The sequence below is a fragment of the Callorhinus ursinus genome, unplaced genomic scaffold (genome assembly GCF_003265705.2).
Source record: "Callorhinus ursinus isolate GAN/ISIS: 27379988/994484 unplaced genomic scaffold, GSC_fseal_2.0 scaffold30, whole genome shotgun sequence".
Lineage (NCBI taxonomy): Eukaryota > Metazoa > Chordata > Mammalia > Carnivora > Otariidae > Callorhinus > Callorhinus ursinus.
The window spans coordinates 19,735,388-19,754,132 of NW_027397092.1; the positions used below are offsets into that span (position 1 = coordinate 19,735,388).

At 53.1% G+C, this 18,745-nt stretch overlaps 1 protein-coding gene and 1 long non-coding RNA gene across 3 annotated transcripts in view; one reads left to right on the forward strand and one right to left on the reverse strand.

The window, feature by feature from the left end:
* The first annotated feature begins 1,305 nt into the window (after positions 1 to 1,305).
* TGFBI (transforming growth factor beta induced) overlaps positions 1,306 to 18,745 on the forward strand; it is a 37,842-nt gene continuing 20,402 nt past the window's right edge. The window contains exons 1-2 of one of the 2 annotated variants that reach the window (XM_025860994.2): positions 1,306 to 1,538; positions 11,959 to 12,057. In XM_025860994.2, the coding sequence (XP_025716779.1) occupies positions 1,522 to 1,538; positions 11,959 to 12,057 (116 nt within the window). In that variant the 5' untranslated portion in view covers positions 1,306 to 1,521. Of the gene's footprint in view, positions 1,539 to 7,172; positions 7,342 to 11,958; positions 12,058 to 18,745 lie in introns of those variants that run through there. The other variant, XM_025860993.1, reaches the window with a different exon arrangement.
* Positions 2,053 to 7,283, reverse strand: LOC141370260 (uncharacterized). The gene is made up of 3 exons (XR_012374160.1): positions 7,155 to 7,283; positions 6,738 to 6,890; positions 2,053 to 2,509 (listed from the first exon to the last, which is right to left on the reverse strand). It is a non-coding gene; the product is annotated as an uncharacterized lncRNA (long non-coding RNA).

The following is an 18,745-nucleotide window of genomic DNA, read 5'->3' on the forward strand; positions in this document are numbered from 1 at the left end:
TGGCATCTCAGCTCTTTCCACAGTTTGGCAATTGCAATGCTGTTCTTAAAGGGAGAGGAGTATAAGTACTGCTGCAGGTACTGGAAAGCGGGGGCCAGGAAGAGCCCAGTGCTCTGCCTAGGGAAAGCAGACGTGGGGCTGTGTGGGCTGCGTGCCCCGCAGGAGCCAGGGCTCACACCGAGACGGCTGGGAAAGCAGGTGAGGCCCAGCAAAAGGAATTCTATAGAGGTCTGTAGAGGCCAGGCACAGTAGAAGAAGGGCAATGCATGGAAAGTCTCTTCCGGTGTGGAGATTATGGATGGATCCATTTTATTCTATGACCTAGCCTTTTCAGTATTTTCCAAGCTTTGTATCATCTGCATGCATTCTTTTTTTAACCAGAAAAAAAAAAAAAGGGCCATTAAAATGAAAGAAAAAAATGCCCATTAAAATGAAAGAAAACAGGCAGAGAAGTCTGTAGTTTCTCTCATAAACACTAGAAGCCATTGGGAGTGTCCTAGGAGAGCAGTGCTTTGGGAGAAGGGGCGTTTGGGGAAGATAAGACAGGCAGTGTTGGGAAAGACGGTGGCTGGCGTGGCTGGCTGGGGGCTGCTGCTGGTGGGAGGTGAGGCAGTGGGGTATTTGAGTGCTAAATGGAGCGGGGGGGCAGAATAGAAACACCTGGGAGAGGTGTGGAAGGAGGGCTCAGAGGGTCTTGGGGACTGTTTGCACGTGGAGTGGCAGGATGGGGAGAGAGGCAGAGCCGGCTGCGGGGCTTCCAGCCCGGAGCAGTGCCCTTGGCAAGGGTATAGTAGTGAAGAGAAGCCGGAGTCCTTGGGGCTCGCTGGAGTTTGGAATGCATCGCCACTGGGTGGTGTCTGTTTCTTTGAGGTCTTTGCCCTCCAAGCAGAAAAACTTGAGGGAAGCAGGGGAAAGGCGTGAGTCCGCTTTGTGTCTCAAGTTCGCTACTGTGGGCATCACTCCTTAAAAGTATTTTGGGTCAGGTGATGGGAGCAACCTCACAAGTGCCTGTGGATTATTCTTCTAGGACATTTTATCTGAGCCAAATCAGTGCAACTCTCTTGTGAAAAATCCATTTCCCTGGAAAATGAAGTTGGGTTCTAAGCAACAAGTAGCGTTTGGCAAGCCCTGATGAAGAAAGCCAGTGTTTGGAGAAGTTGTGAAAACAGCAAGTCGTTTAGGAAAGTAAACACCGGGGGGGGGGGGCTCATGCCAGTTTAGGGCTGTGACAGCTCTTCTGTCCCCATCAAATGTAGAGCCTGACACTGCAGGTTTGTTTTCAGTGTTGGCTGTTGCAAACCCGTGGACCACCCAGTACCCCTGTGCAGGCTCTGAAAGGCGAGAAGGATTGAAAGTGACCCCAACTGAACCCAGTTTCCTTTCCCTGTTCAGTGTGTGGAAGATACTGAATGTCCAACCACTGGATGGAGGTGGGGGGGCACACCTGCTAGTCACCAGGGCATCTTGACTCTCATTCACAAAGCCAGCTGGGCCTCCGTGCAGCCGCTGACCACATTTCCCATGGGCTCGTGTCACTGGTAAGCATTTTCAGGTGTCTTTCTATGTACTTCTTGAAAAGCTTTCCATACATTGAAGTGTAGTTGAAACTCATCTGAGCTTTCCCTATTTCAACTAAAACCCTGTAGGCCTGTGCTTCTCAGACTTGGCTGTGCACACAAATGACCTGGTGATCTTGTTAAAATGCAGAGTCTGATGGGGGGTGGGGGGGTGGGGAGAGGTTGTCTAAGATCCTGCTATACCAACAAGCTGCACACATTTTCAGAGGCAAGGTTATGGAAGACCCTTGGCAACCCAAATCCGAATTCCCTAAATGGCGCTACAGTCACCCCTTCACATTCATCAACAGGGCTGTTTTGTGCGTTTGTTTGTTAGGGGGATGGATAATTGCCGTGTGTGAAGTACTGTTCTAAAGGCTGAGTATTGTACAAAGAATGGAGACTTTCCTCAAACTGATCCATGTACTCTTTTAAGTGAGATACCTCGTGCTAAAACCCATCCTTTTTTCTCCCCAGCAAGTCTGAGGGTACTGAATTTTTTTATTTTTTATTTTTTATTAGAGAGGGAGAGTACAAGCAGGGGGAGCGGCAGGTAGAGGGAGAGGGAGAAGCAGGCTCCCCGCTCAGCAGGGAGCCCGACGTGGGGCTCGACCCCAGGACCCTGGAGTCATGACCTGGGCCGAAGGCAGCCGCTTAACCGACTGAGCCACCCAGGCGCTCCTTCTGAGGGTGCTGAATTTTAAGAGCTAATTTGCTGCATGGTGGCAGGTGAGAAAGGCCGAGTGCCCTCTGCGAATTATGTTGACCATTTCGTCTGTCCTCACTGATGCGCGGACATCTCCAGGGACTCTGGGGAGGATGGCAAGAGGCAGACATGGAGGTGGCTGGGCCGCAAAGGCCGGCTTTCCTACCGGTAGACCCCAAACCAGTTTCTGTCGGTCTCCTTTGCGGAGAACTTGTTGGAACCACGGATTCATCCTGATGTTTAAGGCCTGTTGTCAAGCACAACATGGTGATTTTCAAAAACTAAACTGTTTGGGGGGATTTTACATGAGCCACAGAATGTGAAAGTAGTCATTTTTATAAAGTGCCTGAAAAAGCCTAGTAATTATTGTTCCAAACAAGTCGCTCTTTCTCTTCAGTTTGTCTGACATGGAAAGAAAAAGAAAATCCTTTCCAAGTGAGCGGTCTCTTAGTGAGCTGTGCCAGCCCTGGCTGGCTCCAGGTCAGTGGGGGATGGAGGACCCCTGCTTTTTCCACCAGCTGCATCTTGTCCCGAAGAACAAAAACGCCCCTCAGAGCAGCTATCTCTGGTGGGAGAACATGTTTACATTCGCCGGGCTCTGTGTTTTACGGTTTTCGAGAGGGGACTGTGGTGGGCATGAAGGTGAATTTTTTTTTTCTTACATCTAAACAGTAAATGAAATATCGCTGTAATCTCTTACTGAGCTCATGGAAAAACTCAAGTCATTGAATGTTAGCTTTACAGATGAGGGAAGTTTTACAGAGAGATTACCTGACTTGCTCCAAAGCCCATAAATCTTGCTACAGGGAGAGCTGGGCCGGGAAGGCGGGGCTCCCGGGGCTCTGACACACAAGAGGCATCTTCCCTACAGTTGAGATGCATCCCGTGCTCTGGCCCCAGGGGAAAATTTCAAGCCTGAGCTTGGATCTCTCTGAGGGCTTTCTCATGTCCTCGGCCAAGCAGTCATGTTGAAACAGAGAAATGTTCTGCTTGAAATTAATTAAATGATCATTTTCACATGATTGCTTCTGTTCTTGCTAATCAGTGACTTCTATTATATAGAACCATTACCGGGGAGAAGCAAGCAATTCATACTTATTGCCCGCTTTACTTGAGTTACATAATGTAATCTACCCTAAAGTCCTGTGAGGTAGGTTTCATTAGCATGTCTATGAGATAAGTAGCAACGGAAGTTCAGAGGAGTTGAACAACTTGCCCAAGGCCACACAGCTTATAAGTAGGAGGACTGGGATTTAAACTCAGGCCACCTGCCTCCAGCACCTGGAGTCCACAGCTCTGCTCTACCAATGCCGTTACTTAGGCAAGGCTGGCTATCTACCGGGTGGTCCCTGGTGTGGGCACTCCCTCGATAAAGGTGAACCATCAAGCAAAATCGCCAAGGGCCACTTCCCGCCTTTCCTTCCCAGAAACTTCCTATTGTTTCTTACCCTACCGTTGTTGTCAAAACCACCCCACATTTATAAAGGAGTTATTTTAAAGCAGCTCAGGCTCAGATGCCTGTCCCTGGAGGCTGCTGTGTGCTCAGACCTCAGTCCAGCCAATGCAGCCTTCCCAGCTGGTGATCTGAGCAGCCATCCAGACTGACTCACTGAGTGGGGTCATTGCCAAAGACACCTCACTCTTTGTGTGACCCTGGCTGAGCAGAAAGTCAACGGATAGGATTTTTTGGTGTGGAAATCATCAAAATCATTCTTCCTATCCTGTTCTCTGGATTTTCTCCCAGAGGCTCCAGAAAAAAAGGAAATTGATAATAAACCCCACAATGAGGAAAAGAATTCACAGATCAAGTGGAGCTAAATCCCAGACACTCGAACCCAGAACCCGAGGCAGCAGGAGAGACATTCTCCTCTCTCGGAAAGTTGTTTTTGAGAAAGTTCATTTATTCCAGGCTGAGGTATGTGCTTGATAGTGCTCACCAGCGGGCAGAATGAACCCTATCTGGATAGAGACAGGCAAAGGGAATAGTTTCCCCAAAGTGGCAGAGGCCCCCACAGCTCTCCAGGAGAGTGAATGTCCCACCCCTTCCTTCTGGGGAGTTGGGGGGTCGGGAGATAGGGAGGCCATCAGGGAAGGACCTGGCTCTCCCCATGGTCAAGGCCATCCCACATTATCCCCTAGTCTTCAACGCAGAAGATACAAGCCGGGGTTCCAGAAAACTCTCTACAGCCTTCTGGTCTTTGGTTTCCCAAGTGCCAACCAGAGGCTAGCACCCACTCAGTGATAGGATCCAGCTGGAACTCTCTGCCCCACCTGGCAATGGTGGTGGCTCACTGAAATCCTCCTCTCCATTGGCTTCTCTGCAGGGTTCCTTCTCCGCCTGCCCCTCAGCCTCTCAGATGGATCCTCCCCAGGGCCTGGACCTGCTTCCTCTTCCCCCTTCTCCTTGCTTTTCCTCCTTCTCTTTTCCAACAGAGGTGCCCCAGAGACCTTGTCTAGTCCACCACACATGCTAGTGTGGTGACTCAAATCTGTATCTCCAGTCCTCATGCCTCCCCTGGACTCCAGCTCTGTAAAGGCAGCTCCTTCCAGGACCTCTCCACCTGGAAATGCAGGTGGCTCAGCAGGCAATGATGTGAACACACCCGGAGTCACACCTCACCCCCCACTGGCACCCCAATGTGCGCCTTCCCAGTGTGCTCATCGCGCATCCAGTCATCCCAGCTGCAAGCCTTGGTTGTCTCTTACCACCGGCCTCACTCCCTTACTCTCCAATGCCCACGGGATTCCCAAGTCTAGTCGAGGCTACCCTGCAATCTCCCTAAAACCTGTCCTCTCCTCCCTACTCCCTCTGTTCCCCCAACTCAGGCCCCCAATAGCTTTTACTGCCCTATAAATAGGAGGTGCCCCTGCCCCCATCCCCTCAACTGCTCTGCTCCATGACTCTCCCTGTACCCCCCACTCTGATTATCCCTCTTTTTCTTCTTTTCCATCAGCGTTCTAACATGTCCAAGCCTCTCTTGATTTTGTCTTCCCCTGACTTTCCCCTTCCCCTTCCCTTCCCAGACAAGATTCTTGAAAGAATCGTCTATACTCTGTCCTTGCGTCTCCACCCTGCCCACCCTCTGTCAAACCACCACAGTCTGGCTTCAGCCATCCTGCTGCCCACAGCCAAGTCCCCAGGGGCTCTCTGTTTGCAACACAGCAGGCTCTTTGGGTCTGTCACGTGGGCAACATAACTGCGAACAGCCCCTCCTTATGGGCCCCCCTCCCCAGTGACAGCTGCACACTCCCCATCTCCTTCTGCTCCCCTGTCAGCTCCGTCACCTGCTTTGTGGCTGCTCTGTGCCCTGCGTCCTCACCATCACAGCCATCACCCATCTCCTGCTCTGTCTGCCCTCCCCAAGAGTTCATGCACTCCCACAGCTTTGGCTTCACGTGTGCCCAGGGTGACTCCCACATGTGAATCTCCACCGCCTCCCTCCTGGAGAGCCACATCCTACGTCCAGCTGTCTGTGGGACACTCCACCTGGATGAATCACAAGCACGTCAAACTCTGTGTCCAAAACTACTTACCCTCTCCTGGCAAACCCGCAACCCCATTCATGTCCCTTATTGTAAAAATGGTATGGCCACCCACCAAGATGCCCATGCCAAGAGCACCTTAGTCACTGTGCCTTCTCCCCTCCTTCTTACAGCCTCCAAGTCCTGCTGAGTCTGTTACCTCCTACACACTCCTCGAGTCTGCCCACCTCTCTGCCTGCCCACCTCCACCACTGATGGTCCCGCTCTCATGTGGCCGCTCTCCTAGTCACCTGACCTTCCTGCCTCCAGTCTGGCCCTGCTTTATCTGAGCGTCTCTTAGCCTGTAGCCTGTTCCTGACACTGATCATGTCATTTTCCTGCTTTTCCATCACCAGCACAACTCTTAGCTTGGGTCTGGGCCCTGCGATACACCTTCCAGCCTCCCCATGCTTCAGCCAACAGGACAACTCGGGTTCCCTGAACACATGCCTCATTTTGCTAATCAACTCTTTCTCACCCTCAGGCCTAAGAGCAGGTGTCACTTCCATAGGGCCAGGTGCCTCCTTAGGGCTCCCAAGGCCCCAGCTGTCCCTCTCCATGGCATATTGTTGGCTGGTGGCTGTCCGAACTGTGAGCTTTTTCAGAAAGAGCCTAGATGTCATTCACCAAGCCATCATTGTCTCCCCAGGGCTAACAGCCCCGGGAACCTGGTAGGTGATTAATAGGTGCTTGGGCGAATACTGACGGCCCTTCCCATGTGAGGATTTGCAGAGGTGCTCAGAGCCCCTCCAGGGCAGAAATCTTGCCCCTTCCTTCTCTTTGCAGCATCTGTCAGGCACAGAGTATTGCAGAGAGGTTTACCGAAAGACAAGGAGTGTGCACCAAGGTGAGCGACCCCACCCGTCTCCGGGGGTTCCGAGGGTAGCTTAGCGTCCAACAAAACCTGCCGCACATATTTTTGGCTTCGGTCAATCCTAAGGTTTACCCCTTACCTAACTTTCAGTTAGCAAGCCAGGGGTGAGGGCTGTTCCCGAAACGCAGAGGCAAGTGTGAAAGGAGTGCGGTGGGCATCGCCAGTGCCCCTCTCCCCCAGAGTTTTGTAGCCAGAGGCCAGGGAGGGATCTCTGGGCTGGGGCGCTGCAGGCCTGGAGGAGAGAGAGGTGTGAGGAGCCCAGCCCCGCCGCCCCCCACCCGCTGCCAGCAACCCCCTCTTCCCCACCGGAGGGCCCGTGGCCCCTGGGGAGGGCGCCGCGGGGGGAAGCGCGGGCCGGGAGCTGTGGGAGCCGCGCGTGGGTGCCGCGCAGCGGGGGCGCGGGGGGGGGGGGCCGGCGGGGCCGGAGGCGGGGGCGGCGGGCGCCCGGCTTCCCCGCCCCGCGTGGCCGCTCCCTCCCGCTCGCCGCCTACTTAACCTGGCCCGCGGCGGTGGCGCTCTCACTTCCCGAGGTCCGCGGCGTCTCGGTCCATGGCGCTCCTCGTGCAGCTGCTGCCCCTCGCCCTGGCGCTGGCCCTGGGCCCCGCCGCCACCCTGGCGGGCCCCGCCAAGTCGCCCTACCAGCTGGTGCTGCAGCACAGCCGGCTCCGGGGCCGCCAGCACGGGTAAGCCGGCCGCCGCGCTGGGGGGTGGCCGCGGGCCGGGCTGGCGGAGCGCGCGGGACAAAGCGCAAACGCAAAGCAGGCAGCACGGGCGCCCCGGAGGGACCGGCCCCGCACGGGGTGGACCGGGGGGTGGGGGGGGACCGGGAGGGCATGTCCGCAGGGGAGGCTTTGTAAAGGAAGGGATAGGACAGCTGACCAGCAACACTCCCCATCCGGCCAAGAGCGGTGGATGGCCAGGGCTTTCAGCTTCCCCTCCCAGGAGGAGGAAGGGGGAGTTGGCGGCTCTGCCCAGAATAACTGTGGAAAGGTGGCCAGGGCAGAGGGGAAGCCCACCCAGCAGGGCACATATTCCAGTGGGGCCAGGGCCTTGTCCGGAGAGTGTCTCCACAGGTGGCACTGGGCCACACAAGCTGGCAGCATTCAAAGCCCATAGGATCCTACTCACCTGGCCAGGCTCTGCACCCACCACCACGCACCTCATCTCCTCTCCTGCCAGATGAAGAGCAGAATTCTGTCCCCCCCCCCCCCCGCCACCGCGGTACAGACTGGGAAACTGAGTCCGGAGAGGACATATCACTTTCCTACAGTCCTGCAGCCAAGATTGGAATCTGCCTTAAAACAATAGCTGGGATTATAAATGTGGGACATTATCATTGTGGATATTCCTCTGAGACACTGACAATGTGTTGGCTTTAGGTGGTAAACCCAGGCAGAGGGTCTGGCCCGGTAAAGACCCTGGCCCAGATCCAGACGGGGATGGCTAGTACTTCTACATCCCAAACTAAGCCATTGTGCCTCACACTTAACCAGGCTTGGCCATAGCTTCCAGCAGACCTGGTTGCACCAACTCTTTTTTCACAACGAGGTAAAACTGTATGTGGATAACGTCACGTGGTAGCCCACATGCCCCTGGGCCTTAGCAGGAGCTCAGATGCCATTGGGTCTGGCATTGGAACCCAACAGTGCCCAGACTGCCACACGACTGGACCGATGTGTACTCAAGTCAAACTCACTGTTAGGGGTGACTAGAGTTGACTTCAGAGGCCTTACCAAGCCTTGGCTCCCCACCCTGAGGAGGACCCTGGGGGTGGGTGCAGACTGCCCCTCATCGGGAGTAGTTGTCCTTGTGCCCTCTGCCTGTGACCTTACATATGGGCTTCCTTGGCCCGTCAGGTGTACGGGGCTGCAGGGAGGGGGATTTCTCCTGAGTGGAACGAAGGCAGGGTGAGCCGCAGCCTCGGTGCCCTCCTGGAAAGAGTAGAACTACGGCATGCCCAGGGGTCTTTAGGGCAGGGGGAGAATCACCTTGGACTTAGGCTGTGTGTGCAGAAGGGTGAGGGGCCGGCTCAGAAAGGTGAGGGGCCTATGAGGCATAAAAGTCCAAATGTGTGCCACTGGTTTTCTCATTGTCTGTGCCCAGCTCACCTTTGTCCTCCTGCCTTTCTTGCCAAAGAAGCATGTTTTGCTCAGGTGCCACGGTCTGCCTGGGAGGTTTCTATTCCCTCTGTATCTTAGCCACTAAGTCAGGAGAAGATCCGGATAGTGTGCCCTGCTGTACTGTCACCCAGAATGGTGTCTCTGTGCACACCACAGTGAAGCTTCCCCAAAGGGGTTGCTGGGCTTCCACCAAGAATCATCTCTACAGAAAACCTCCTTCCCTTGAGAGCCCAGAAGAGACACTGACCACCTGGAAAATACTGCTTTTTTAAATTTAATTTAATTTTTTTTTTTTGCAAAGCAAGTGCTCTTTATTATGAATTTCAGATATTAGATCAACTTCCTCTGTACCCCTCCTCCCCATGCCTCTGCAGGCTGATCCTGTTGTGGCGCTTCTTGGGGTGCCGTAGGAAAGGCCTGTAGAGATCTGTGATGGGCAGAATGGTCTGAGAAATCACGCCTGCACCCCCTCCCCAGTAAAGTGTGGGTGCGCGGGCAGATGAACTGTGACAAAATGGTTGTAGGCATGGTTGCATTTTACTGTGACCTCAGTGTCCCCAAAAGTACCACGGGACTGCCCGGCCTTGCACATGGGTGTAGTGCCCTGTGCAAAAGGCATGACCTTGTTCAAGCTCCAACCCTCCATTCACAGTGAGAAGTGGTGAAAAGGGAAGAAAAATCTCTGCTGTTTTAAGGCCATGCAGTGTGCTCCAAGACCTGAGGCAGAGCCAGTAAGCGTGCCTTGCCCATGCACGTGCGCACGGCGCTCCATGACCCCACACCCCGTTTGCTTGTGTCTTCACCACCACCTGGAAGATCTGCTGTTCGTGTCCCCATTTTACAGATGGAGAAACCTCAGCTTAGGGGGATGGAGTGACTTAGTTCCAGTGCAGAGAGCTGTTGGGAGAGTAGAGACTGTGATGTGCTCTCCCGACTCCCGGCTGCACCCGTGTTGCTCTAGAGAGGGGAAAAAAGTACTGACAGAGAAATAAAAATGCATTTGCACTTCTGACTATCTGTCTGCCTCCCAAACTGGACTGGATTTCCTGAAGCGCTTGATTCTCAAATCCAAGTTGAACAGCAGAGCTGTTGTGCTGGAGGCAGAAGGCCCAGAAATGGCTAGGTCATCTCCATTAAACTTCAGCCCAGATTTCCTGTGCCTACAGCCCGCCCCTCCCACCCCTGCTGTGAGAGCGAGCCCCCCACCCCCACCCCTGCCCCCAGCCTTTGCTCCTGTCTCAAAGGGCCGAAGCAGTGGAAACACTCCACAGAGGAATGTTGGAGCCACATCCACAAGAGGCTCACTGAAGATTCGCCAACCGCCTACAGAAAGTTGCAGGGAATTCATCGACAGTAATTGTTTCCTGCTCGGTCTCATAGAAGAGCTTCTGAGATTGTACAGCAACAAACAGTACCTAGGGCTGGAGCGTGGCCAGTGGGGACTCACCGGGGTTATTTGGGGACGGCTGTAATCTGTGAATCCCAGGCAGCCAACAGAGGAGCAAAGGAGCTTCCGTTAGCATCCTCTGGAGGCTGTGGGCATCTGGGCAGACCCAGCTAGGGCTAAGGGGACACGGGTCTTACCCCTAACTTCCCTTGCCCTCCGCTTCCTACACCGACTCACTGATACATAGTGTGCCTCCTTGGGCCACTCATCTGTGCCTCCTGAGCCACCAACTGGGCAAGAGGTGACATCCATGTGGGAGAAGAGAGAGGGCAGAGAAGCGAAGTGTCAGTGCGCCCTCCTACCCAATAACCCGACTCTGAGTATTTGAGAACTGTGCACGTTCCCACAGCCAGCAGGCTGGGGATGGTGGGCACAGCTCTTTCTGAAGTAGCCCTGTCTTCCTGGCAGCCAGTGATGGCTACAGAGTGCATTTTTAAAGTAGCAGAGGAGCGGAGATGTAAAATTCAGTGACACCTGAATTTCTCAGGACACAGAGGTTTTGTGTGTGCTCTTTGCTTTGCTTTCCTCTGACTTGTGTTTCGGCCAATGAACTTCCTGCCTCAGGTCAGGAAGACCCCCTTCCAGTGTCACCACACAGCCACAGCTAGCTCCTTTCCCCACGGGCTCCTAAGGGCGATCCTGCCGCCGCACGGCCTTAGTGTGGTCTGGATCATGACTTGGTACATTGATTAAAAAACAAAGAAACAAACCCGCATGGCTGTGGGAAGGAAGGCTTCTCAGCAGAACCGTGGGATTGCAATCGGCTTTTCCAGAGTTCCCGAGAACTCCTCTGAGTGGGTGGTCCTGGGAGCAGTATTTTCAGCAAGGTCATTCCAAACTCTTTCTTCACCCCGACCCAGTGCTAGGCCCCATCTGGGACATAAAAGAAAGAACAAGCGGGGAACCTTGTTCTTTGGAGGGTCATCGGAGAGAAGAGAGATACGTCCTCTGATCAGTGTTAGATCCTGTTTGGTACCAAGCATCAAACGAGGGCCATATTCCAGGTCAGAGGTGCACGGAAGAGTGTCACCGGGGGCCTTAAGGAAGGCTTTCTGGGGACAGTGGACTCAGGCTGGGGTCTAAATAGTGAATAACGGAGAGTCCAGGGGGAGAGCATCTCCTAACGAGGTCCTGACCACAGTCAGCATGGCTGTGTTCAGAGCCAAGCTCCTGGCCTGGGGATGCAGAGTATGTCTGTGTGAACCTGCCTGGGAGGTGCCAGGTCCAGACGTTGGCCTCCCCTCGTGACAGTGGGGCTGGCTCTGTGCCCCGGGAGGCTGGGTTAGAGCCTGTGGACCTGTGGACATTTTGGCTCAGTGGGGGCTGGGGGTACAGAGAAAGGCTGGGAGCTTCTCTCAAATCTGCCTTGCTTAGCAAACATACTCCTTGGCTCATTGTCTCAATCTGTAGCATGTGATCTAAACATTTTGAGACACTTTGATCTATGCATACCAAATACCTGTGTCAAAGAAGGATCCTTACGTGAAATGATGTCAGCATGTGAGATACACTTTGACAATATTTAATGTGGTAGGAAACTTGCAGGGGGATAGAAATTGCTAGAGACAGTTTCCACCCCTGAACGACCCCCCTGAAACCATCACTGAAGTGACTGTATAACTTCTCCACGTCTAGAACATTCTCATGACCTGGGAGGGCCCACGTGGGGGGAAGGGCATGGTGGTGGGGTAGCCATGCTGCCCATCTTTCTAACATGGCTGCTTTCATCTCAGGCCCAACGTGTGTGCTGTGCAGAAGCTCATCGGCACCAACAAGAAGTACTTCACCAACTGCAAGCAGTGGTACCAGAGGAAAATCTGTGGCAAATCCACGTGAGTGTCTGTGGCTGCTCGAGACTGCGAGGCCATCCCATGCCTAGGGCAGCCGTGGGGCCCCTGGGCCTGGGCCGGCCTTCTGAAAGGTTAGGCCTCGGCAGGAGTCATGAAGGTGCCTGTGCAGACGTGTCGGGGAGCTGTGTGCTTGGGAGTGGCGTTTTGAGTAAGCCGGCCAGTGTGGGTTTGTATTTTCAAGGCTCCTGACAAGACTTGGATGCGTTTTTCAGGGCTGATGTGGGATTATAAGAAGCATGAAATATGGGTGTGTGTGTGTGTGTGTGTGTGTGTGTGTGTGTTTGTGTGTGTGTGCGCACGCGCTTCTTCATCCTCACTAAGTGGTACCAAGTAAGTGGAGGTGCCCCTGGCCTGTATCTCTAAGAAAGGCCCGTTGGTGACCTTACACACCACTCTGCTCTGCCATCAGAGGGCAAACACCCCCAAAAGACAGAGTGCCTAGAAATAAGCACGTTAGGAGGCGGCAAAGCATCGGCTCAGCCTTCTGATTCCAAGGCTGGCTCTGCCCTTAGCTGGGCAGGTTGCTTCACAGCCGCAACCCTCCCTGCCTCATCTGCCAGATGGGGATGATAAAGGACTTCCTTCCGGGATCCAGGATCATCACGAGGACTGAATGCAGTGACCCAGACATGAGGCCGGATGAGGTGCCCTGCACGTAGTAAGTGCTTAGTAGGTACTACGTGCTGTTCTTACAGATCTGGGCCGTGCAGACAGAAGTGAGAGTGCCAATGGTGTGGGGCCCCGGGTGCCTCCCGCAGGCCTCGCTGGTGCCTCTGGCTGCATCCGGGGAGGTGGCATTCGCCCCAGAGGCCCTGCTGCCCAGTGGAAACAGCGTGGCATGTGTGTTCTCACAGAATTCCTGGGCGACCTAGTTCTGTTTTGGCACCAAGAGTCAACCAATGGCTCTCTGCTGTAGAAAGGAAGAAGTGCTATGAGAAACCTCCTGAGCCACTTGGGAGGGCCTGACCTTCCCCTTGGGTGCAGAATAGGGGGGGTTAAGAGTCTCTAAGCCACTGTCTCCAACTCGTTCCCACGTTAGGGATTTTTTAAATGTATTGCCTGGGTCATGACTTTTGAGTAGACCTCTCTTCCCACTCCATGACCTGCCGAAGGAAGGGAAAATGCTCTTTCCTGAAAATGGATGTAGAAAATAAACAGCCCAACCTGTGACCCTGATTGTCTTGGGCGGTTAGGGATCCTGGCACGAATCAAGAGAAATTGGGGATCATGGGATCAAGCGGCCCCCTGGGAGCTTGTGTCGGGCAGATGCGTGACTGCTGGCTCCCGCTTGACCATGCCCAACCTCAAAGGTGAGGGCTGAGTGAGCTAACATGACACACCTTTTGGGTTCAGTAATAATTTTTGCTGAACCAGCAGTAATTTTTCCACCAGCAGTAATTTTTGCTGCTGTGGACAAAAAGAGATTATGCTTCTAGAGGGTAGGGGGGTGGGGGGATGGGTTAGCCTGGTGATGGGTATTGAGGAGGGCACGTTTTGCATGGTGCACTGGGTGTTTTGAACAAACAATGAATCATGGAACACTGCATCAAAAACTAATGATGTAATATATGGTGATTAACATAACAATAAAAAATTAAAAAAAAATAAAAATAAAAGAGATTATGCAAATTCTATACCATGCATTCTTCCTTGGTGCCCGCAGTTAAACAAACAAAAAAACAGTTTCTAGTACTGTTTGATTTTTTCCCCTGTGTGTATATTATCTACTCAAACAGTTAACTAATTACTTAATGAAACATAGGCCGCACCTAATTGCTTCTCGGAAGGTAACCAAAGACCTGTGCCAAGCAAACAGCTCTTCTCCATCTCAGAGTCCTGGGTTTCAAGAGTTGCACGTTTTTGTTACTCCTGGTTTCCCTAAAAATGAGTCCTGCTTGTGACGTCGGGGTGGCATTGGCTATGGCATTTTGGGTGGCCTTGTGTGGAAGCATTTGCCTGACCGGTTAACAGTAGCTTGCTAACATTCCTCGGCAGTTCCCCCGGCTGAGACCGCTGTCAGTGATGAGTCATCTTGGCTTCCTGGCTCCCAGTACCTAAACCCTTCCCCGTCTGTGTGTCAGGACGGGGCACAGGCCGCAGAGCTGTGTGTTGGCAAATGTTCTTGATGACCCATTCTTCCCTCTGGGCAGGCTTGGCTTTGAGAGCGTGCTGATGTGGTGGGGGGGCAGCCTCACACGGGTGAGAGCAGGGGGAGCCCGGGAGAGAAGTGAGCAGGTGGGTGGGCTGTGGGTGGGGAGTAGAGGGGTAGTGTGGGGTCAGGTAGCTCCCAGAGCCTTGTCGCAGCCTCTGAGCTGGTCTGAGAAAGCCTCAGGGGCATGGTGTGCACATTCAACTCTTCGTGTGGCCATTGCTTTGGGCAACTTCAAAAAAAGAGGAAATGAGGCTAGGAAAGCATGAGTTGATAGAAAACTTCATGATCCAGGACAAGAGGGTCCCTTCCTGGAACATCACATGCAATATTGGGAAGGTGGAGCTGACTTGGAAGGGGTCCGGAGGACTCAGGGAGGGAAAGGGGAACCCATCCTCACTGTTGAACTGAGATGGAGCAGCCTTGCACTTCACTCGTGGACAGGGCCCAAGGCCCATTGAGAGCGCTGAGATCTGTCCCCCAGAAATTCAGTGCCATAGATGGTCAGGAAGGGAGTGTGGGGGGGGGGGGCTGTGTTGGCTGGAGTTGACATCACCCTCATGAGAATGGGTCCCGAGGTGCATTTACTGGGGTGAAGACCAGACTGGGAAATGGGGAGCATAGTTCTGGTTGAAGCAAACAGGACCATCTCTTCATGGGGCCAACTGAGCAGTGAGAACTTTCTCAACAACTCTAGGGAAGAGGCTGGAGCAGAGGTGTGTGTTGGGGTGCAAGGAAGCAAAGTGTCATAGGGCAGGAGACAGCACAGGTCCCCTAAGGGCCCAGGTCTGGAAGAAGAATTTAAATTTGAAAGCAGACAAGTGGCACCAAGCCCAGGGCCACGGGGGGAAGACTTTGCAGTGTCCAGTCCCACAGAGACCCAGGGTCCTGGACCCATTTGTCCGCTTCTGTGAGGCCCTGGATTCCCAACTCCATGGAGGAAGGGAGGGGACTGGCCACACCCTGCACTTTGGTCCGAGGACACTACATTGTCCTTAGACAGTGGCTTTTCTGCAGTTCCAAAGAGAGAAGAACCAGAGTCTTTGGTGCTACTTGTCAAGGCTGCCATATAGATTTTATTACAGGAAGTGGTTACCAGTGGGCCCCTCTTTAGCGACTTGAGTGAATTTTATTACTTGGAAATACACACTGGCTTTTATTCCAGATCCTAAAGAGCACCAGAGTGATACAAGAGCTAATCAAGCAAAGATGGCCTGGCGGGAGATTGCATCCCACTCTGTGATTCCAGGCCCCAGTCTGATCCGTCACCATAAAAACTTTATGTGCAGCAGCTTGAGCGACAGGGCAGGAAATTGTGGTCAGGAAGCCTTGCTGCCTCCTGACAGGCCTCCTTTGTGTGAACCCCACGAGAGGGAGGCCTGCCTCACAGCCAAGTCAGGTCGGAGTTGACATCACGGGGAGGTAATAGTCATAGCTGGAGCTCAGACATCATAACGTGGCAGACGAGCGAGCAGGTAGGGGCGGTAGCTGTCCATTCCGGAAGTTTTGGGGTTATTTCATGAGCAGCAACAGAAACATGAGCCCTGTAGCCATTCTGCGAAGCCAAGATGAGCTGGTAGCACACACCCCTTTCTCTAGGAGCCAGCCTTGCTCTGCCCAAGGGCTGAGCTATTAATACTTCTTCAGCCCCGCGTTAGAGCTTGGAGATTCAACTTTTAGCGAAGGCAGCTGGGGTATGGCTGAACCTGTCCCTCAGCCGGCACAGCTCTTTCCAGCGTCTCATGCCGGCAGGGCACCCAGGGACATCTGCTGTGAAGCTGTCCCCTCTCCCACAACCTTGGTCCCACAAGGAGGGTGAGAAGCCAGCCAGGGATGCCACCTGGAGCAGCACTTCCTTCCCTGTTTCATATTCCTTGTGCAGCCGCCTGGGACCCCATGAATAATGTGTTTCAAAATAACTGAGATTTGGCATAGCCTGATCGCCAGGTTTTGTGGTACAGGATTTCCTGAAGGTTCTGTCCCACTCTGTAACTTCCAAGGAGGCAGCTTAGCTGACAGGGGATTTTGTTCTGGTGAGTATTTCCATGGATCCCTGTAGCATCTAGGGTCCTGCCCTGTGGTGAGCAGAATAACAGCTCCCTAAAGATGTCCACATCCTAATCCCTGAACCTGTAACTAAAGGAAAACGAGCCTTTGCTGATAGGATTAGGTTAAGGATCTTGGGACGGGAAGATTATCCCGGGTTATCTGGTGAGCTCTGTGTCATCCTGAGGGTCCTTATAAGAGGGAGGCAGGCAGGTCAGAGTCAGAGAAGAAGATGAAGTTGGAGTGATGTGACCACAGGCCAAGAAGTGCACACAAGCCTCCAGAAGCTGGAAGAGACAATGGATACATTCTCCCCTAGAGCCTCTAAAAGGAACGCAGCCTTTCATTTTAGCCTTATAAGGCTGCTTTCTGGCTCTGACATCCAGGGTTTTAAGGTGATAACTTTGTGTTGTTTTAAGCCACTAACTCTGGGATTATTTGTTATTGCAGCAGTGGGAAACCGGTGCAGGCCCTGTCTGTTGCATTCTGTAGGTTGCATTTTATGGGGGATTCGTTTATCACACTGTGACTTGATCAGTTGTCTCATGCAGGACGTTGCTTTCAATGAAGTTATTAACCTAACTACAATTTTCAACTTTATACCTGAAGTTTAGAAAAAAAAAAAAAAGCCCAACAACTGAGCACTTAGTAAGTATCAAGCATTTGTGAAGTTCTTTTCATATGTGAGCCCATAGACTTCCCATAGTCACCCTATGAGAACAGTATGATTATTAGCCCATTTACAGATGGGGAGACTGAGGCTCAGAAAGCCTAATCAGTGTGTTCAAAGTCGGCTGATGGGAAAGGGGGACAGGTCTAGCTACTCTGCTGTGCTTCCTCTAGGGAGAGTTAAACCCAGCAGCTAATGTCAGTCATGTGGGAAGACCCACAAGTGGGCAGCCCTGTAGGGCCTGAGTAACCTGCCCCACATTGCTCTCTACAGCCCTAAAATCTCTGCCTGAAGGTCCCAGAGACCAAGCCTGAGGGGCAGCAGAGGCTCTTTGGCCCAGAGTCACCAGCCTTCTTCTGGTTGCTCACCCCCGGGCTGGTGATCATTTTGCTCCCCTGCTGTAAGGGGACTCCCTGGTCAGATAAAGGGCATGGGAACTGAAGAGACACAGTCGGTGTCCGGGAGCCCCCACACTGCCCTCACCCACTGCACACACACAGATTGTCACCAAACACATACGTACATTTTTTTAAAGGCTCTGTCCTCCTCACGAACCAAGCCGGACCCTGGTTAGTGATGGGGCCTTTCTCAGTGGCCATTAGGTCCAAGTGAGCCCTTTTTCATCAGGGAGCTCAAGATTTTGATTTTCTGCTGGAGGCTCAGGAAAGCTCCGCTGGGTTTCCCAGGCCAGGAGAGCAGAAATGGAGCCACTCCAGGCGAGCAGTCCGTGGGGGATGGCTTCATGTCTAGACAATATCGGGCTGTATTTGCTCTGTGATTCTGCTTGGAAATCATGACACGCCGAGTGGTTTACCTTCTGTCGCGGGAAACTGGCGCTCGCACTGCATTCCTCACCCCACCTACTTCCAGAGGCTGGTTAGTCCCTGGCCATTTACAGCCATGACAACCAGCTAGAACTTTGAAGTGCACTTGGAGAGAGTGATTGTTTTAACTTATTATATTAACTTCTTGGAAAATCATTGTGGGGAAAGAACTAGCAATGCTTCTGTCTGTATCTGATCATGAGTAACACTCTGGAGGGGAATGGTGGAGAGCCTCCCAACCACCTCTCTCCTTAGACCTTGGATAGACGCTGTCTCTGCCCGCCTCCTTTAAATGCCCTTCTTGTTTGGGTACCTTTCCTCACCTTCCTCAAATGGTTCTTCTGACCAGGGAAACTGGAACAAGAATATTCATGTCTCATCATCCTAGAGATATTCTTTTTCTGACTGAGGTTTTTACTTATTGGACTGTGTTAGGTCAAGGAGAAGCCGGGAGCCTCTCATTAGAGCAGCTTTCCCTGATGAGATGTGCTTCGGAGACCAGTAGATTGATCCTCTCTACACAGGGAGGCCAAGGAACTGGGGAGACACAGATGGAAGCTCCTGTGGTTTCCATCCTTCCTGCCTTCCTCCTAGAGAGAAGGTATCAGACCCACAACCCTCTCATGGCCCCCAGCCCCATCTCCTCCGGGCCAGAGCCCAAGGGCAATGGCGTACTGGGCTGAGAACAGGCACTGCTAGTCCAGAAAGGTTTGATCAAGATTGTCTCATTGGGCTGTCTTCTCAGTCTGCCATTTCCAGCTGCCTCTGCTTCTCTGGGGCCACGCAGACCAGTTCTGAGCAGAGCTGGTATTGTGGGGAGAGTTGGGAATAGGGAAACTGCCAGCTGAGGAAGCATCTCAGCCAGGCCGGGGGTGAGAGGCATGGCTCACAGCTGCGCACCGAGGGAGTGCCAAGGATGCCGGACTATGGCAGCAGGAAGGCAGAAGAGGGAGAGGCCAGCAGGGCAGGAGGACAAGGAGA